The sequence below is a fragment of the Elgaria multicarinata genome, chromosome 2, assembly GCF_023053635.1.
Source record: "Elgaria multicarinata webbii isolate HBS135686 ecotype San Diego chromosome 2, rElgMul1.1.pri, whole genome shotgun sequence".
In the NCBI taxonomy this organism is placed as follows: Eukaryota; Metazoa; Chordata; class Lepidosauria; order Squamata; family Anguidae; genus Elgaria; species Elgaria multicarinata.
In genome coordinates, this window is record NC_086172.1 from 171,724,403 (window position 1) to 171,742,367 (window position 17,965).

Below are 17,965 nucleotides of genomic sequence, written 5' to 3' on the forward strand. Positions count from 1 at the left end.
CTGGCCCCACAGAAGAACTGCGGGCAATGTAAGATGGCATACTTCCTCAGCAGCCCAGAATCCTTCTGGCTTGAGGAAGCCAGCAGCACTAGCTTCCATATATGTGCTGTCATCATCATCATCATCATCATCATCATCATCATCATCATCATGTTATTGATTCAGACTACTAGGTTATACTTCTGTGCCACCACACAACCTGGCTGGCTACCACCTGGTTGCTGCCTCCTGAACCCCTGACTGAGAGCTAGCTGCCTCTCTGTGCTACATTTCTTGATCATCCTTGAGCCCAGGTGCCTGACACATGTTCCCACTGGGATTCCTTCAAAATGGCCGCCACAGCTATTGGAGAAAACAAGGGTGGATCAATAAAAGGCAAGGAGGACCTGTCTGCTGGGGGAAAGAGAGGCAAGGATTCAAACAACCGCCCAATTCTTTCTCCCCGGAATATCTGGCTCGCAGTCTTCCAAAGGGTGGGTCCAGCACGCTTGGACTCCATAACTAGTCACCTGTTCAGCGAGCTCCTTTTTTGAGAGGGAGATAATGGGGAGGAAACACTTGCATTTGACTTCCACCACTTGGTAACTGCAAAAGCCATTACTTAGTGAGGGGGGTTGGGTGGGGGGAAATAATTGTCTAAAAACTATTCAGAAATAAACACACTCATATAAAGGTTGCATGGCCTCTTCACTAAAGAGATCTGAGCTAAGATGCAGAACTACAGGAAAGGAAAGCTTTTAAAACTTGATTTTGTTCTGACTTTATACTGTTAGTTTTACCCTGCCCTGTGCCTGTTTGCTTTCTCTTCCCCTCCTTATTGTTTTATCCTGGTTTTATTAGAATGTAAGCCTATGCGGCAGGGTCTCGCTATTTACTGTTTTACTCTGTACAGCACCATGTACATTGATGGTGCTATATAAATAAATAAATAAATAAATAAATAATAATAATAATAATATACGACCCTAAAGGCTTCTTTAGATTTAAGGGAAACTGGGCTCACTTACCAGCGCTTTGCTTAGTGCTTCTCTTGCACAATTGTAATGAGCTGAGTTACACAGAAGGAGAGAGGAAACCAGATAGCCTTTAACTGAAAACTTCCCCTCCTCTTTGTACGCATAGGATTGAATGGGACAGCTCCCTCTAGTGGGTGTTCTGTAGCACAACTTCGGCTCCGCACGGTAGGAAATCCCGAGATGTTTCAGAAGAATCGGGATATTTAACATTTTTTAAAAAACGGAATAAACAGGGGAAGGAACGGGAAATGTCCAGGACGTTCACTTTGTTGTCAAAAGGACCCGCAAACTTCCGCCAGTCATGAGTGTGCTATAAATCACTTCTTTAGAGAAGCCCTAAGGAAGGAACTCTTCCTGACCCAATCCCTCTCCACCAGATCACTCCCCTTTGGGAAAAAGTCATCTTGTTGTAACTTTGGCTCTTGCCTCTAGCTTGTCTCTGCCGGAGTCTGAACCTACAGAGCAGCTTTCCCCAACCTCACGCCCTCCAGATATTTTGGACTAGATCTCCCATCATCCCCAACCATAGACAATTTCTTTTATTATGATGATTATTTAAGCCAAAGTTTTACAAAGCAATACAGTAAAATAAAACAATGCATGCACCACCCTATATGAAAGCTGAAGATGTATTTCATCTGAAAAAGGATGAACAAGCTTCCTGAAATGTTTCCGTTGGAGTGCTAAACATGGAAAGAGAATCCCAAACTTTGTCCCTCACTTGGGCCGATGTGTATTTCCCCTGCTCAGGGTCTGGATCCCATCTGCGCCACACGCCTGAGAGGCTGGCAAAAATTAAGTCCGGCAGAACAACAGAGAGCAAAATATTTTGCCATGTAATGGTCGGGGTGAAGGGAGATATTACCTGCTGATGCTTTAAACCGTTCGGCCTACTGAGCAGAGGCCTGTCCAAGGGAATAAGTGGAAATACGCTGGAGAGGTCAAAAGGAAGAGACTGTGGGGGTTTCCCAGAGATTTTTTCATCAGGGATCCGCTGTAAAGAGACAGAACAAGGGGATTTTTTTAGAAGACGCTCACCATCTTATAAAGGTGAAGATGTGTGCACCTCCAGGGGGTTTCTTATACTACATTTTGCACTCAGACATAGGCAATTGACCCTCTAAAATAATAACCGGGGGAGGCTGTCTATACACAGGGAAAGCTCCGTGGTGGCTGCGAATCTGTGCTGCATCATATGACGCAGATGAAGCTCTGCAGTCACCGTGGGGCTTTCCTGTGAAGATGCTCTTTGAAAAAGTCGGGGACTTACCCCCACTTTTTCATTGGGAGCTAGGTCAATACAGCTCTTCTGCTGTCTGACCTCGTTCCTTGGGGCAATGCGGGGGCAGTTCTGGTGGAAGGCGACCAGCGATTGGTCGCCTTCCACCAGGAAGAGGGTGGGGGTGGCTCTGGTACCCAGATGACTGCTGGAAACCCCACGCTTCCTCCTTGGCGTCGGGATTACCCGATGCCACCCTGGGTAAGTAAAACCACGCGGTTTGCAGGGGAGGTGGCACCAACTTAGAGCTGTGAAGACAGGGCCCAGGAAGGACCGGGCAACACTTTCATGTATTTTTTTATTTATGGTTTGTTTGTTTTGCTTTGTTTGATTTTTGTGTGTATGTGCTTATATGTATTATATTTTGCGTTGTAGTGTTTTTTATTTATTGGTGTTTGGAAACAATAAAAAAGATTAATAGCAAAAATAATATTAATAACAACAACAACAATAATATATTTATTTATTTATTACCCTCCTCTCCCTCTGGATGAAGGCAGGGAACAACATTAAATACAATATAATACATAAAACTAATTAAAAGGATGGAAGGTTTCCATTTCCATTCAATCTAGTTGTTTTAAATGGATATTGTCTGTTTTTGTTTGTATTTTATGTTTTATGGTTTTAAATTTTGTATATTTGTTTTTAATGTTCACTGTTTTTAACTTTTGTAAACCGACCAGAGAGCTTCGACTATGGGGCGGTATATAAATTTTATAATAATAATAATAATAATAATAATAATAATAATAATAATACCATACATCTTTATTGCGATCCATAGATCCATGAAAAAACAAGAATCAAGCATGAAACATCAGACAGTTAGAGCTATTAAGATCTTAGTGGTATAGGGTGGGATATAAATATTTTAAATAAAATAATAATAATAATAATAAAATATTGTCAACTTTCGTCTAATACACAGAGAGCTCTAATCCTGACCGCCACTGTGAGATAGCAACAGCCAAAGTTACTTTTGAGGACTTATCTTCCAACAGAAACTTAACATAAAATTTGTCTGAACTTCTGGACAGTTTACTCAACAATGGGGTGATCATAAGATGATGGGCCTGAAAATAATAATAATAATAATAATGAGAAGTGAAGGGAAGAAGTGACGAGGAACAGGTGTTATTTTTTTAAGCCTTCCCTGACCAGCTGTTTCTCCTACAATTCCTCCCACCTACTCTACCCTGGCCACGTTCTCTCTCTGCTGGACTCTGAGATTGGAAAGAATCCTGGCTTTTGTGGGGCGGAGGGAAGGGATTACAGGAGGAAAGCAAAGGGTAAGGGGAGGGTTGACCTTCACACACACACACACACACACCACTTCTCACCTGCAATTCCCAGTCACTGCATTCATGTCACCCAGAAAACACCTGGCTATGAAGCCAAATTTCCAGCCTATCAGAATTTCCAACCTGACTTTGCCACCCCAAAACTCTATGTGTTAGACAGGCCCATCCAGATGTTTTGGGCTGCCATTCCCATAATCCCTGTCCATTGGCTTTGCCAGCTGGGACTGATGGGAGTTATAGTCCAAAACATCTGGAAGGCACCCCTGTTTCAGTGACATCCTCTGGCATGGCCCACGTTCCACACAGAAAAAGCAAAACATCCTGTGTGTTCTTCACTGTCAGTTTTACGCTCCCGGGGTGACTTGGAGAACCCGTGAAGATATCCTGGTTTCATTGTCGCCGTCTGTGCTGCTCACTTATTCAGCCACCCCACCCCCTCGCCCACCCCCTCAAACGCACACATTCTTCCAGGAACAAAGAAGTGCTCACACAGAGCTTTTCCAGAGCTCTTTTCGTGCGGCATTTATAAAAAGGTCTTCACAACAGCTTTTGTAATTGTTGCTATTCTTACCGTGAATAAGTTATCGAGCAGATAACCAGGGCCAGGCAATCTCGAAGCATGAGGAAAAGAATTCTGCAGAGCTCTAAACCCCATTACAGGCACTTATGGGCAAGAAATTATAGGGTACTGAGAAAGCGGGATGGATGGCCAAGCACGGACATTTCAATTCATTGGTGCTCATCCCTGACTTTTATACACAACAGAACTTTTCTGCTCCTTATAAAAAGGCTTCTTCTTTTTCTTTTTCTTTTTGCAGTCAGAGCACATCTACCCAACACATTAAAGCCAGTCCAAAACTCTAAAACCCAATGGGGTCATTCTATGAAGCTGATTGGTGGGAGATTCAGAAAAAACAGAAGGAAGGACTTTTTCACACAGTGCATAGTTAAACTATGGAATTTGCTACCATGAGAAATAGTGATGGCTGCCATTTTGGATAGGTTTAAAAGGGGTTAGATAAATTCTTGGAGCAGAAGGCTATCAATGGCTATTAGTCCTGATGGCAATGAGTTACCTCCAGTATCAGGGGCAGTATTCTATGCTCACAAGTTGCTGGGGAGCATGGGTGGGAGGGTGCTGTTACACTTGGGTCTTCCTTGTGGGTTTCAGCTGGTTGGCTACTGTGTGAACAGAATGCTGGATTAGATGGACCCTTGGGTCAGATCTACACCAAGCAGGATATTGCACTATGAAAGCGGTATGAAAGCGGTATATAAAAGGCAGGAGCCATACCAGGCAGGCTATAGTAGGGTGACCATATGAAAAGGAGGACAGGGCTCCTGTATCTTTAAAGTTGCATAGAAAAGGGAATTTCAGCAGGTGTCATTTGAATGCATGTAGCACCTGGTGAAGTTTTGTCTTCATCATAACAGTTAAAGCTGCAGGAGTCCTGCCCTCTTGACCAGATACAAAAGAGAGGAGGGCACCTACAGCTTTAACTATTGCGATGAAGAGGGAATTTCACCAGATGCTGTCTGCATACAAAGGACACCTGCTGAAATTTCCTTTCCTCTACAACTGTTAAAGATACAGGAGCCCTGTCCTCCTTTTCATATGGTCACCCTAGGCTATAGCACTATGAAAGCGGTGTGAAAGCGATACATGGCATGTGTCAATGGGCCCAACACTTGTCAGTGCACTTCAATATCGCTAAAAAGCAGTCGTGTGGCTCCTGCCTTTTATATATTGCTTTCATAGTGCTATATCCTGCTTGGTGTAGATTAGGCCTTGCTGTGATCCAGCATGGCTCTTCTTATGTTCTTAGTTTCCAACAGGTGTACCTACCATGGCTTTCTAAATGTGTTGGCTTCCTCTACTGATAGCGAATTCGTTCTCTTGAGTGAGCGTTGTTATGTAGCCATAATGGCACTCTCTCCGCACAAGAGGGAGGTAATAGCAGGCTTGGAGGAACCCCACAGTTTGCAGAATAACAAACAATCTTTAAAAAGAAAACTCCCGATAGGGGTGGGCTAAAACGGCTCAACGAAGACTGAACATGCTTATGTAAAGCAGTAGAGAAATGAGTACACACCACCGGGTGGGGGGAGCAAGGAAAACATGCCCTAACATGAAGGAGTTCATTTGCACAGAGTGTTGTGCATGCAACAGTCTCTTGCTGCAGAAGGAGAAGCTGAACTTTGACATGGTTAGTGTTGGAAGTGGTTCCTGGTTTGGGGATGCTGAATCAGCTCCCTTTGCAGCGCACCCCAGTTCCTCTTGCTGCCACCTACCACCCACCTTATTGCATGCCTGGAGGATCCCTATTCATTCACCGTCTCCTGGGGTTGTGAATAAGGCTAAAGGACACAGGCTTCCATCGGCCTACCTAGACCTTGGGAGGGAGATGTGTTAATCAAAAGGTTGTTTTCTATATTCTATTTTTGTGGCTTGTTGTCAAACTGAATAAATACCAGTACTTACAGTATTTCTTCGATTCTAAGACGCACTTTTTCCCCTAAATTAACAGCTCTAAAAATGGACTGCGTCTTAGAGTCGATGGCGTCTTAGAATCGAAGCAATACGTAAGAGGAAAAGAGGAAGCTCCTGCAGCAGCCTCGAGCCATGCGAGTGAGGAGGAGCTGGTTGGGAAAGCGCCTGGTTTTTTGTTAGGCAAATTTATTCGTAAGTCCCATCGATTTCCATGGGACTTACTCGCGTGTCGTCGTCCCCTGGTGCACAGACAAGTCAACAGCGGGACTGGAGAGTTAAGTTTACTCTTTGTTTCAACGCCCCCCCCTTCTTCCCGCGCAAACGGCAGTTTCTTCTCTCACAGAGGGAAAAAAGAAAAGGACACAACCGTTAGAAGAAAGCGCGGGGGGGTGGAGGAGGTTGGCTGGGCGGTGAGGGAAGTATTTCTTTGATTCTAAGATGCCCTTTTTCCCCCAAATTAACATCTCTAAAAATGGGGTGCGCCTTAGAATCGATGGCGTCTTAGAATAGAAGAAATACGGTATATCAGGTGTGTTGGTGAGGTTGCTACTCAGACATCTCTAAATTGGTGTCCCAGGTTTCCTGGGTGGGGGCTTGAGCCTGAGCTAACCTTAAGGGAAAAACAAACAACCCCTAGACATAGAACCCAGCCCTGGGTACCGACCCAAGAGTTACACTTACTAGGCATGGGAATGCTGATTAATTGTTGGGTGATGGGGGGGAGTGATGTGAAACTGGGGAAGAGAGAGTCATTCAATGAAGCCAAATGGTGGGAGATTCAGGACTCCTGGGGGGGGGAGGTGGCATGTGGAAAGGAGGACAGGGCTTCTGTATCTTCAATAGTTGTATAGAAAAGGGAATTTCAGCAGGGGTCATTGTTATGCATGCAGCACCTGGTGAAATTCCCTCTTCATCACCACAGTTAAAGCCGCAGGAGCCCTGCCCTTTTTTGTATCTGATCACGCTAGGCAGGACTCCTGCAGCTTTAACTGTGGTGATGAAGAGAGAATCTCACCAGGTGCTGGAAGCCAGATTCCAGCTGGACATCAGGAAAAACTTCCTGACTGTTAAAGCAGTACGACAATGGAATCAGTTACCTAGGGAGGTTGTGGCCTCTCCCACACTAGAGGCCTTCAAGAGGCAACTGGACAACCATCTGCCAGGGATGCTTTAAGGTGGATTCCTGCATTGAGCAGGGGGTTGGACTCGACGGCCTTGTAGGTCCCTTCCAACTCTGCTATTCTATGATTCTATGAAATGACACCTGCTGAAATTCCCTTTTCAATACAAGTATTAAAAGGTACAGGCGCCCTGTCCTCCTTTCCATACAGTCTGCCTATTCAGGACAGATAAATGGAAGTACTTCTTCACACAGTACATAGTTAATTCATTTCCACAAGATGCAGTGATGGCCACCCATTTGGGCGGCTTTAAAAGCGGATTGGACAAGTTCACGGAGGAGAAGGCTTGTCCTGATGGCTCTATGCCACCTCCAGTACCAGAAGCATCACGCCTCTGATTACCAGATGCTACTTATGGGGTTCCCACCGAGCCACCTGGTTGGCCATGGGAAAGAAGGCCTCTGATTACCAGATGCTACTTATGGGGTTCCCACCGAGCCACCTGGTTGGCCATGGGAAAGAAGGTGTTGGACCAGATAGGCCTTTGGTCTGATCCAGAAGGTCTCTTCTTATGTCCTTATAAATGGGATGGAGTATCCTGGGAAAGGGCATGGCTGTCTGGCTGAACCGGAGCACTCTATACAGCAACGTTTTGTTGCTGGTTCCACTTGTGGCTTTCTATTAGTCATGAGACATAAACAGAATCTCCGCAGAGAGTGGCAGTGTACCCCTGAGTGATAGATTTTAGAAATAAATCGCAGTGGGGAAGCAATCCCCCTAGTGCTGTTTTTGAGTGCCCCAGAGGCATTTGGAAAGCTTCCACTGCAGACCAGATGGGCTTCGGTCTGCTCTAGAAAGGCAACTCTTATGTTTTTAGCAACCTCCCCTCCGCCACGCGCGTGAACACACACACACACATACACGCACACACAAGAAGGCCAGGTTTCTAGGAGTGTCAGGATTTTTTTTTAGGAGGTCCAAACTCCCCCACAGAACTACACTTCACTACTCTCTTTGGTCAGGAGACATAAAAACCAAACAGGCTTGAAAGCGCTTGGGTCAGACCGAATACGCAGCAGACACACGACACACACACAAACCTTTCTTACGAAGGCAATACTGACTCTCGCAGCAGCCTAATTTTGGGTGCTTTTCTTTTACCTGTTCTTCTGCGTACTTGTCCTGGAGCATGTCCTGGACTTTTTCCAAGTTGCCCTTCACATCCTTAAGTTTCATGGAAAGGCTCCCAGCCTCTTGCTGGAGGCCTGGGCTGTCACCGGCGGGCCTGTCTTCGCAGTCCTCCAAGAGACACACCACTTTCTGTTCAATCTCGGATAACATTACCTGGGGAAGTCAAGCAGTTAATCATTCATGTTTTACTGGCCTCACAGCTTGTTTACTGAAGAGACCCTTAGCCCAGGGTTTTTTAAAGCAAATTTTCCAACTGCACAAATGCGCTGTCAGACGCCCACCCACAACCTCCGCCCAAGCCAAACACGTTATTTCTCTTTCACGACTGGACAGTTTATCTCCAACACTAGTAGCACCTTCAACTTAAAGACAGATTGACAGGGCCGTACGGATACCCAGGAAGGACGACCGACCAAGAGAAATACACCACTGGTCGTCACCTACAGCCCCCAATTGAAACCCCTGCAACGCATCTTCAGTGAACTCCAACCCATCATCAGCACAGACACTTCTCTCTCACAAGCCTTGGGAGGCAGACCAGTCCTGGCCTACAGGCCACCTCCCAACCTGAAGCAGATGCTAACCAGCAACAGTACACAGGACAGAGTCACAGACAGAGGGACCAGACCATGCAATAGATCCAAGTGCCAACTCTGCCCCCACATCTATTCAGGCAACACTGTCACAGGACCCAACAACACCAGTCACACCATCAAGGGCTATTTCACCTGCATCCTTATATAATTAGTGTTACATGCCATCCCTGACTTTGTTTATTGTTAAGTTCTTAATAAACACATACACAAAACACGTGTCTTATTTTTTTCACCACTTTTTTCAACTGTACATTATTAGATTTCCAACTGCACATTTCCCCCCCACCCCAACTGCACATTTTGTGTCCAACTGCACACTAAAAAAAACCCCTGCCTTAGCCCATACATTAGGATAGAGGCTGGCAAATTCAACAGCCCAGGAAGTCAGTTGAGAAGTGTCCCGTTTTTTCCTTCTCTCTCAGGGCTTTTTAGAGTGGAGGCTTTTTTTCCTTTTGCTTTATAATAAATCATTAGGTACCTGTATTATTATTATTATTATTATTATTATTATTATTATTATTATTATTATTATCATCACCATCAGTGTACACAGTGCTGTACAGAAATGCATACATGGGGGTGGGTAGAGGAGGAAGAGACAAGCAGATCATTTCAAAGAGCAACTCTACATTAAGGGAAATCCCGTTGTTTACCTGGTGCTTTTGTGCTTCCTGGTTCTTTGGCACAATTGTTATAAGTTGGATTACATGGGAAGAGAGGAGCAACAAGGTGGAAGATCCTGCCGCTTCCCAGGGCTTCTTTAAACGGCAGACACGGTTGAATTGAGGGAGCGCCTACCTACCTCCCTGGCATGTCTGCAAAGGAAGGGGTGTCTTGTCTGTTTCTTCGCAGCCCCCAGGAAGGCCAGGACTTACTTCTAAGCTTGTGCTGTAAGTCTGCAACCCTCAGCACACTTATGTGAAGTAAGCTCCATTGACCACAATGGGACTTACTTCTGAGTAGACACGTGGGGATCAAATCTGCCTCCTATTTTACCCTCTTCTCCCACCACTGAAAGTTCTCCCTCCCCTCCTCAGCAACTTCATGGCGTAATGCCAGCTTTACACGCTGCCGATTTCGTGCTATTAAGGGTTTATTCCAGCTTTTCCCTGATCTGTTTTAAAATGGAATTGGGGGGGGGGGAGAGACCACGGGAGACGTCCTGTTTGTTTACAGCGTCATTTAACTGACCCTAGAAACTTCCATGAGTGGCGCGAAACGAGGGTGCTATAAATAGCTCATTTAGAGAAGCCCAAACTTTTATGCAGCACCATTGCTGCCCTTATAGTCTTTTAGAGCAGACGTTAGATCGGGTATGTCTCTGGGGTGATTTGCAGTAGATCAGCAAGGGTCTCTGGCTCCCATTTATTTATTTGCTACATTTATCAGGACATTGACAAACTGAAGCATGCATGCCCAAAGGATGGGCGGGGCAGGAAAGCTAATCCTTTGAAGAATGGTTGAAAGAGCTGGGTCTGTTTAGCCTGGGGAAGAGAAGATTAAAAGGAGACATGATTACTGTCTTCAGTAATCTGAAGATTTGTCATGCTAATGATAGAGCAGATTTGTTCTCTGTTGGTCCAGAGGGCAGGGCTAGAATTGGTAGGCGGAACTGGAAAGGAAGCAGATTTTGGTTAAGCATTAGGAGAAACCTCCTGTCGGTAAGAGGTCTTCAACCATGGAATGGAGTGCCTTGGGAGGCGGTGGGCTCTTCTTTGGAGGTATTTAAGCAGAAGCTGGGTGGCTGTCTGCCAAGGATACAGTAGTTGTAGATCCTGCATTGAGTAGGGGGCTGGGATGGATGACCTTCAAGGGCCCTTCCAACCCAGACTGAAAGAACTGGGCATGTTTAGCCTGGAGAAGAGAAGATTGAAGGGAGACATGATAGCACTCTTCAAATACTTAAAAGGTTGTCACACAGAGGAGGGCCAGGATCTCTTCTCGATCCTCCCAGAGTGCAGGACACGGAATAACGGGCTCAAATTAAAGGAAGCCAGATTCCGGCTGGACATCAGGAAAATCTTCCTAACTGTTAGAGCAGTGCGACGGTGGAATCAGTTACCTAGGGAGGTTGTGGACTCTCCCACACTAGAGGCCTTCAAGAGGCAGCTGGACAACCATCTGTTAGGGATGCTTTAGGGTGGATTCCTGCATTGAGCAGGGGGTTGGACTAGATGGCCTTGTAGGCCCCTTCCAACTCTGCTATTCTATGATTCTATGATTCTATAATGTTATGAATACCCGCAAATGCAGTCATGCTAGAATACTTGAAAAGAAAATTGTACGTTTAAGTCCCCCTGTATTCAGAGAGACCGATCTCTGCGTAAACGTGCACAGCTTTGGGCTGTTTGGCTTTATTTCTTGGGGGCGAGGACTAAAGGGCTTAAGCCTGCGCCCTCCAACGGCCGTGCTGGCTGGGAATGATGGTGGTTGTAGTCTCTTGATCTTGCAGTACTGCTTTGAAAAAAACACTGTTTCCAATTACTTTCTGTGCATTCAAATACCCGGCATCTCTTTCTCTTGGACTTAACAGAGCAGAGGAGACTGAGGGGTATGAAATAGAAGTGATATCTTGCATTTTGTCTAGTAAAATATGTTTACTTTCATATATGTGATAGGTTTAAATAGTTTCTATGTTTTGAGCCTCTCAGTTTTGATATGTTATTCACTCGTAATCTTTTATCATTTTATATGTTTATGTATACTTGTAAGATTTTTGTGACAAGGAATGATGACCATGCATCTCTATAAATATTATATTGGGGTTTTTTTAGATCTCCCTAAGGAAGGACCCGAGGGTCTGAAATGCATCAGGTTTTACAATAAACAACGTCCTTTGCCTTTGGCTTTTTTGGCATCAGAGGTTGTAGTCCGACACATCTGGAGGGCACCAGGTTGGGGAAGGCTGGCCTCAGCTAAAGATTTACCAGATGGGTTTAGAGAAGGGTCCCGAAGGCGGAGAGAGAGAGAAAGGCCTTTTCAGACAATATGTTAAGCCATGGGCCTAATCTACACCAAGCAGGATATTGCACTATGAAAGCGATATATAAAAGGTAGGAGCCACACGACTGTTTTATAGCGGTATTGAAGTGCACTGATAACTATCAGGGCCCATTGATACATACCACATACCGCTTTCATACCGCTACATCCTGCTTGGTGTGGCTCCTGCCTCTTATATACCGCTTTCATGGTGCAATATCCTGCTTGGTGTAGATTAGGCCACGGTTAGGCTGCTAACCCTTTTGCAGCAAATGGTTAGTGAGCGGCATTAAACCATGGTTATGTAGCCACCATGATTAGGAATGGTTCACACGACACGCTAAGTTCAAAAGGGGGTTGGATAAATTCCTGGAGGTGAAGGCTATCAATGGCTACTAGCCCTGATGGTTGTGTGCTATCTCCAATATTCGGGCAGTAAGCCTGTGTGCACCAGTTGCTGGGGAACATGGGTGGGAGGGTGTTGTTGTGTTGTTGTTCATCCCTGGCCGATGGCTAGTTGGCCACTATGTGAACAGAGTGCTGGACTAGATGGACTCTTGGTCTGATCCAGCATCAGGGCACTTCTGATGTTCTTAAGTCATGGTTCACAGGACACTCTAAGCTGTAATGTTTAGCTCAAAGTGCTTAACCACTGTGGCTTAGTGTGTTGTCTGAACAGGATCAAAGAGGGATAGGCCCATCTACATGTTCTGAGAGGGAGTTCTGGGGAAGCAAAGGGGGTTGGACTCGATGGCCTTATAGGCCCCTTCTAACTCTACTATTCTATGATTCTATGATTCTACAGTAGGAGACCTTTGGGGGGCTGAGAATGACAGCATTAGAGGGCTCAAAAGTCACAGAGAAAAATATCTCAGAAGATAAGGGCTAAAAGATAAGGAGAAGGCAGGGCTGCGAAGAGCTTTGAAGGTCAAGCAGCTTCCGGGGGATGCAACAGGGAACAGAAAGCTAGTGAGAAGATCTGAAGAGGAGGCATCACATGGCTTGAACAATGTGAGGACCCAACGGTGTTGGCAGCAGAACTTTGGACAGCAGGGACAGAACCGAAGCATCACAAGGCCAAAACAGAGAGAAGATGACAGTAAGAGCGTAAAGCTATCAGAAGGAAACACTTTCAAAAACGCAGGGAGGAGTGATACCTGTCCTCCAACAGATTCAGCCCGCCTATCGGCCACAGAGGCACATGATCCATGCTGCAGCAGCACCTCCCTGGGAACTTGGCGAAGCTTAAGTTAGTTCTAGAAACACTGTAGGAGCTTCTTTCCCCCCCAGCAGCCTTATAGTGGTGGAATTGAATCAGGTATGAGCTCATTTTAATTGGTTTTCATATGGAGTAATCATACTTTAATTGGGTCTTTTTAGCTAACAGTTTTTTTATTAATGTGGGTATCATTTTAGAGGCTTTTTTTTTACTATGTTACGTTTTACTTGTCACATGAATTTCATTTTTTTTAAAAGTGATGTGATTTTATTTGATTTATTCTTAGCTGATATGTGCTTTTTATCGGATGTGGTTTAATTGGAAGCTCGGAGGATGGCAACAAGGGAGAGGGCCTTTTCAGTGGTGGCCCCCCAATTATGGAACAATCTCCCTGACGAGACTCGGCTGGGGCCAACATTGTTATCTTTTCAGCGCCAGGTCAAGACCTTTCTCTTCACCCAGGCATTTAACAGCATATATTCTACATGGTTTGGGTCCAGGCTACCTGCGGGATCGCCTTCTCCCATACAATCCGCCCCACACACTCAGGTCCTCTGGGAAGAATCCACTTCAGCTAGCAAAAACTAGATTAACAACTGTTACCCAGAGGACCTTTTCTTCTGCTGCTCCCAGACTGTGGAATGGCCTGCCGGAGGAGATTCGTCAACTTGTCAGTCTTTTAGAATTTAAAAAAGCAATAAAGACTGATCTATTCCGGCAGGCCTATCCAGTGAAATTTTAGAATGTTTTCAGGATGTTTTAATCATGTATGGTATCAGGGCCAGTGCTACCATAGAGGCCACTCAGGCGGCCGCCTAGAGCACCAAGGTAAGGGGGCGCCGAATGCCGCACCTGGAAGCCGCTCTCCCACAGCAGCTCTGAGAGGGCGGCTTCTGGGCACGCCGTTCTGAAGCCGCCCGCCCGCCCCAGCGTCCTGGCTTCGCTTCAGTTGGGTGGGTGCCGAAGCGAAGCCAGAACGCTGGGGTAGGGGGCAGGCAGCTTTGGAACGGCGTGCCCAGAAGTCGCTCTCCCAGAGTGGCTTCCAGCCAGGCGCGCTGTTCTGAAGCTGCCCGCCGGGCCCCCCACCCCAGTGTCCTGGCTTCGCTTCGGCTGGGCGAGCGAGATGGTGCTCCGTGCCCAGGTACGCTGGGGTGGGGGTGGGTGGGTGAAAGCAGCTCACCTGCCTAGGGCGCAAAATAGTCTGGCACCGGCCCTGTATGGTATGTTTTAATCCATTTTAATGTGTATTTTATATCATGTTTTTATACTGTTTTATACTTTGAATGGTTTTAGTTTTTGTGAACCGCCCAGGGAGCTTCGGCTGTTGGGCAGTATAAAAATGCAGTAAATAATAATAATAATAATAATAATAATAATAAGAAGAAGAAGAAGAAGAAGAAGAAGAAGAAGTTTAGTTTTTAATTGACCCAGAGCAAATATTGTATGTAATCTGTTTTTATGGTTTTAAATTTTGTATATTTGTTTTTAATGTTCTGTGTTTTAATCTTTGTAAACCGCCCAGAGAGCTTCAGCTATGGGGCAGTATATAAATGCAATAATAATAATAATAATAGATGTTCTCATCCATATTTTATTGTTAGCTGCCTTGGGCACCATCTTTAGTGGAAATATAGGGTGTAAATTAAACAAACATAGAACAGATACTAGAAAATTCAGGCCGCATAATTAAGTATGACATAAGCAGAGCTGGGCGTACCGCACTGTGCACTAGAAGGAAAAAAAAATTTTTTTTGCAACAAATAAGCCCAATTCTCTGCCAAGAAAAGCTCAGTGCTGTGACTTGCATCTGTATGATACAAGCTAAGGATGGTTGTACAAATGATTCTGTTCCTCCTAGTTAAGGGGCGGCGCAAGGAGGCCACTGAAACTCCTATTGCCTTTGGAGTTTCATTACGCACAGCCCGTGCCTTTTAAAGCCCATCTTCACAGCAATAAGGACTAGAAACATGGTGGATTTTTAAAGACGAAAGTCGGGATTCTCAGGATGCTGAATTCTCAACCTCATGTCCTTATCCGCAGGCATCGCATGGCAATGTTGGGGGCTGCACGGGCAACGCTATGCAGGGGAAGAGGCTGCTGTCTGGCCAACAGTCACCTGCACTTGCGGAGTGCTGCTGGTCAGCCACGCCTGCATGTGGCTGACCGTGCCACCTTCGCCCTCCGTGGCTGGCAGGAGGGATGCTGGAAGTTGAAGGACTTTTTCCTGTTTTAATCATGCATGGGATTGTACCCTGAAACTCTTGCCGGCGGTAACTAAGCCTAACGAGAGGAATTTCAATTTTTTAAACGTGGAAAAGCTGCACAACAGCTTCTTCAAACCTGGAAACCATGAACCAGTGGGGCCAGGAGAAGGGGATGTGGCTATCTGGGGAACCCCAGAAGGCCAAGCTGGGACCCCAGGACCACGGTTCCCCTACTCTAGTTGTTCCATGTGGATCTGAGTTCCGTTTCAAGTCCGCTTGGGGAAGAGAACACAAGAACAGCCATGCTGGATCAGACCAAGGGTCCATCCCATCCAGTGCTTTGTTCATACAGTGGCCAACCAGCTGTCGACCAGGAACCCACAAGCAGGACATGGTGCAACAGCACACCCCTACACATGTTCCCCAGCAACTGGTGCACAGAGGAATACTGCTTTAGTGTAGTATAGGCACTGGCTGCCTATAAGCTTCTGGTTGGAATTCAAAGTGTTGGTAGTGACGTTTAAAGCCCTTGAGACCTCGATACTTGAGGGAGCGCCTCCTTCTTATATATGCCTGCCCGAGACTTGAGATCTGTTGGAGGAGCCCTTCTCCGCATCCCACCAGCACAACACAGACACTATGATGGGACAAGGGAGAGGGACTTCTCTGTGGTGGCACCCCGACTGTGGAATGCCCTCCCCTTGGAGGCCCGACTGGCACCAACACTGATTTCATTTCAACGCCAAGTAAAAACATGGCTTTTTAACAAAGCCTTTAATGGTTAAATTCACCTGGCTTGCACATTGTTTCAACTGTTTTTACTGCTTCTAAATTATATATTGTTTTAACTTGGTTCGTGGTTTAATTTGTTTTTAGCTGTGTATATTTATTGTTTTACACTGAATGTACCCCGCCCTGAGATCTTAATGATATAAGGCGGGATACAAATGTTTTAAATAAATAATAAATAGTGTACTAGTTCCCTTTCGGTCGAACTCCCTGCCAGCTGATGTGAGGCAGGCACCAACGCTGCTTCGTTTTCGGCATCTGTTCAAGACGTTTTTATTTAAACAATCTTTTCCCGAATGACCAGACTCGGTTTTATTGGTGTACCTGGATTTAAAATATTTTTATTCTCCCCTATTTGTATTCTTTTTTTCCCTTTTTACTGTTTCCCCGCTCAGGAATCTTCCACACACACCCTTTTTTTAAAAAGATATAGGAGTCTTTATGCCTTTTGTAAATAAATAAATAAATAAAACCATGCCTGCCCCAGGTTTAACAGATAACGGCCAAATCAAGATTTGGGGGAAACGACACTCAGCCGTACCACTGTCTACTGCAGCAGTGTCAGCGAGAGGAACCGGGAGCAGAACCCACCGTGGCAGCAGCTATGACGTCAACGCAGCTCCGTGAGAGGGAAAGGTGATTGCTTCCCCCCGACGGCAGCAGTGAACTTTGGCCAGCTGGGCTTACCTGGCATGCAGCTAGGTGCTGCTCCACCGCCTGCTGCATTTGGCGGCTCTGGGCTTCTGATGCCAGGGACGCTTGAGCTCGGTCCAGCCACTGTTCCAGCTCAGCAATTTGCTCCTGGCACACATGGAGGACCTGAGCGGGTTCGGGGCCAGGCCTATCAGCGCCCACCGTTTCCTTTGCCTCTCCCAGGGTTCTCCATAAGCCCTGGGTAGTGTTTGTGACTCGGGAGGATGGCTTGCCCTGAAAAGAGACAGACACAGGGAGATCTGTGAGCCCCAAAGCAGTTACCTCCAGCGCCAAAGGCAGCAGGAGCCGCTCTCTCGTCTTAGTTGGAGGATCAGAGGTGAGGGGGGACGGAAAGAAAGGAAAAGTGAGCCGGCTGCCAGCCGAGCCACGTGACTCTGGCACAACAGGTTCCTTAGCAGCCGATTTGCATTCACCCAGGTAGACCTGAGCTCACGCAGGAAGTCGGCTGACTCATAGTTTGTTAAGCGGTTGTCCCAGCGGGACGTTCAGAGAGGTGTTTTTCTGATGTGTGTAAGCTGAGATTCCAGGTGCCGCACTTCAAAAGCTGGATCCAAAAGCCACTGGGTCGAGTTGTGTATTGCTTTTCAGGTTTGGTGTGAATCAGAGTTTAGACTAAAGTAACAAAGCAATCAAAATCTTACAGACAGAGAGAGAGAGAGAGAGAGAGAGAGAGAGAGAGAGAGACTTTCAGCTCTGCAGCCGTTAGATAGGATTTATTTTTTAAAACAAATTTATTGTTAACAAATGGGGCCTGCAACCACTTCCCTGTTTCTCACCCACTAACAGTCAGCAATGCTCATTTTAGCTGCCCTTTTCTGCCCTTTCTCCAATGTTGTTGTTGTTGTTGTTGTTGTTGTTGTTGTTATTATTATTATTATTATTATTATTATTTATATAGCACCATCAATGTACATGGTGCTGTACATGGTGCTGTACATACTACAATATCCCTTTTTGGGTGGGTGGGTGTGTGTGGGTGTGAGAGAGAGAGAGAGAGAGAGAGGTATGATTTGAATTGTTTACTTCTTCTTATGAACGTAAGAACATAAGAAATGCCAC

General features: G+C 45.8%; 1 protein-coding gene across 1 annotated transcript in view; it reads right to left on the reverse strand.

Moving 5' to 3' along the window:
* Window positions 1-17,965, reverse strand: part of LOC134393168 (nesprin-2-like) — a 272,899-nt gene that overhangs the window by 121,281 nt on the left and 133,653 nt on the right. Inside the window, exons 48-49 of the mRNA XM_063118134.1 lie at window positions 8,373-8,555; window positions 1,882-2,010 (exon numbers count right to left, since the gene is read on the reverse strand). Coding sequence (XP_062974204.1) covers window positions 1,882-2,010; window positions 8,373-8,555 — 312 coding nt within the window. The remainder of the gene's footprint in view (window positions 1-1,881; window positions 2,011-8,372; window positions 8,556-17,965) is intronic.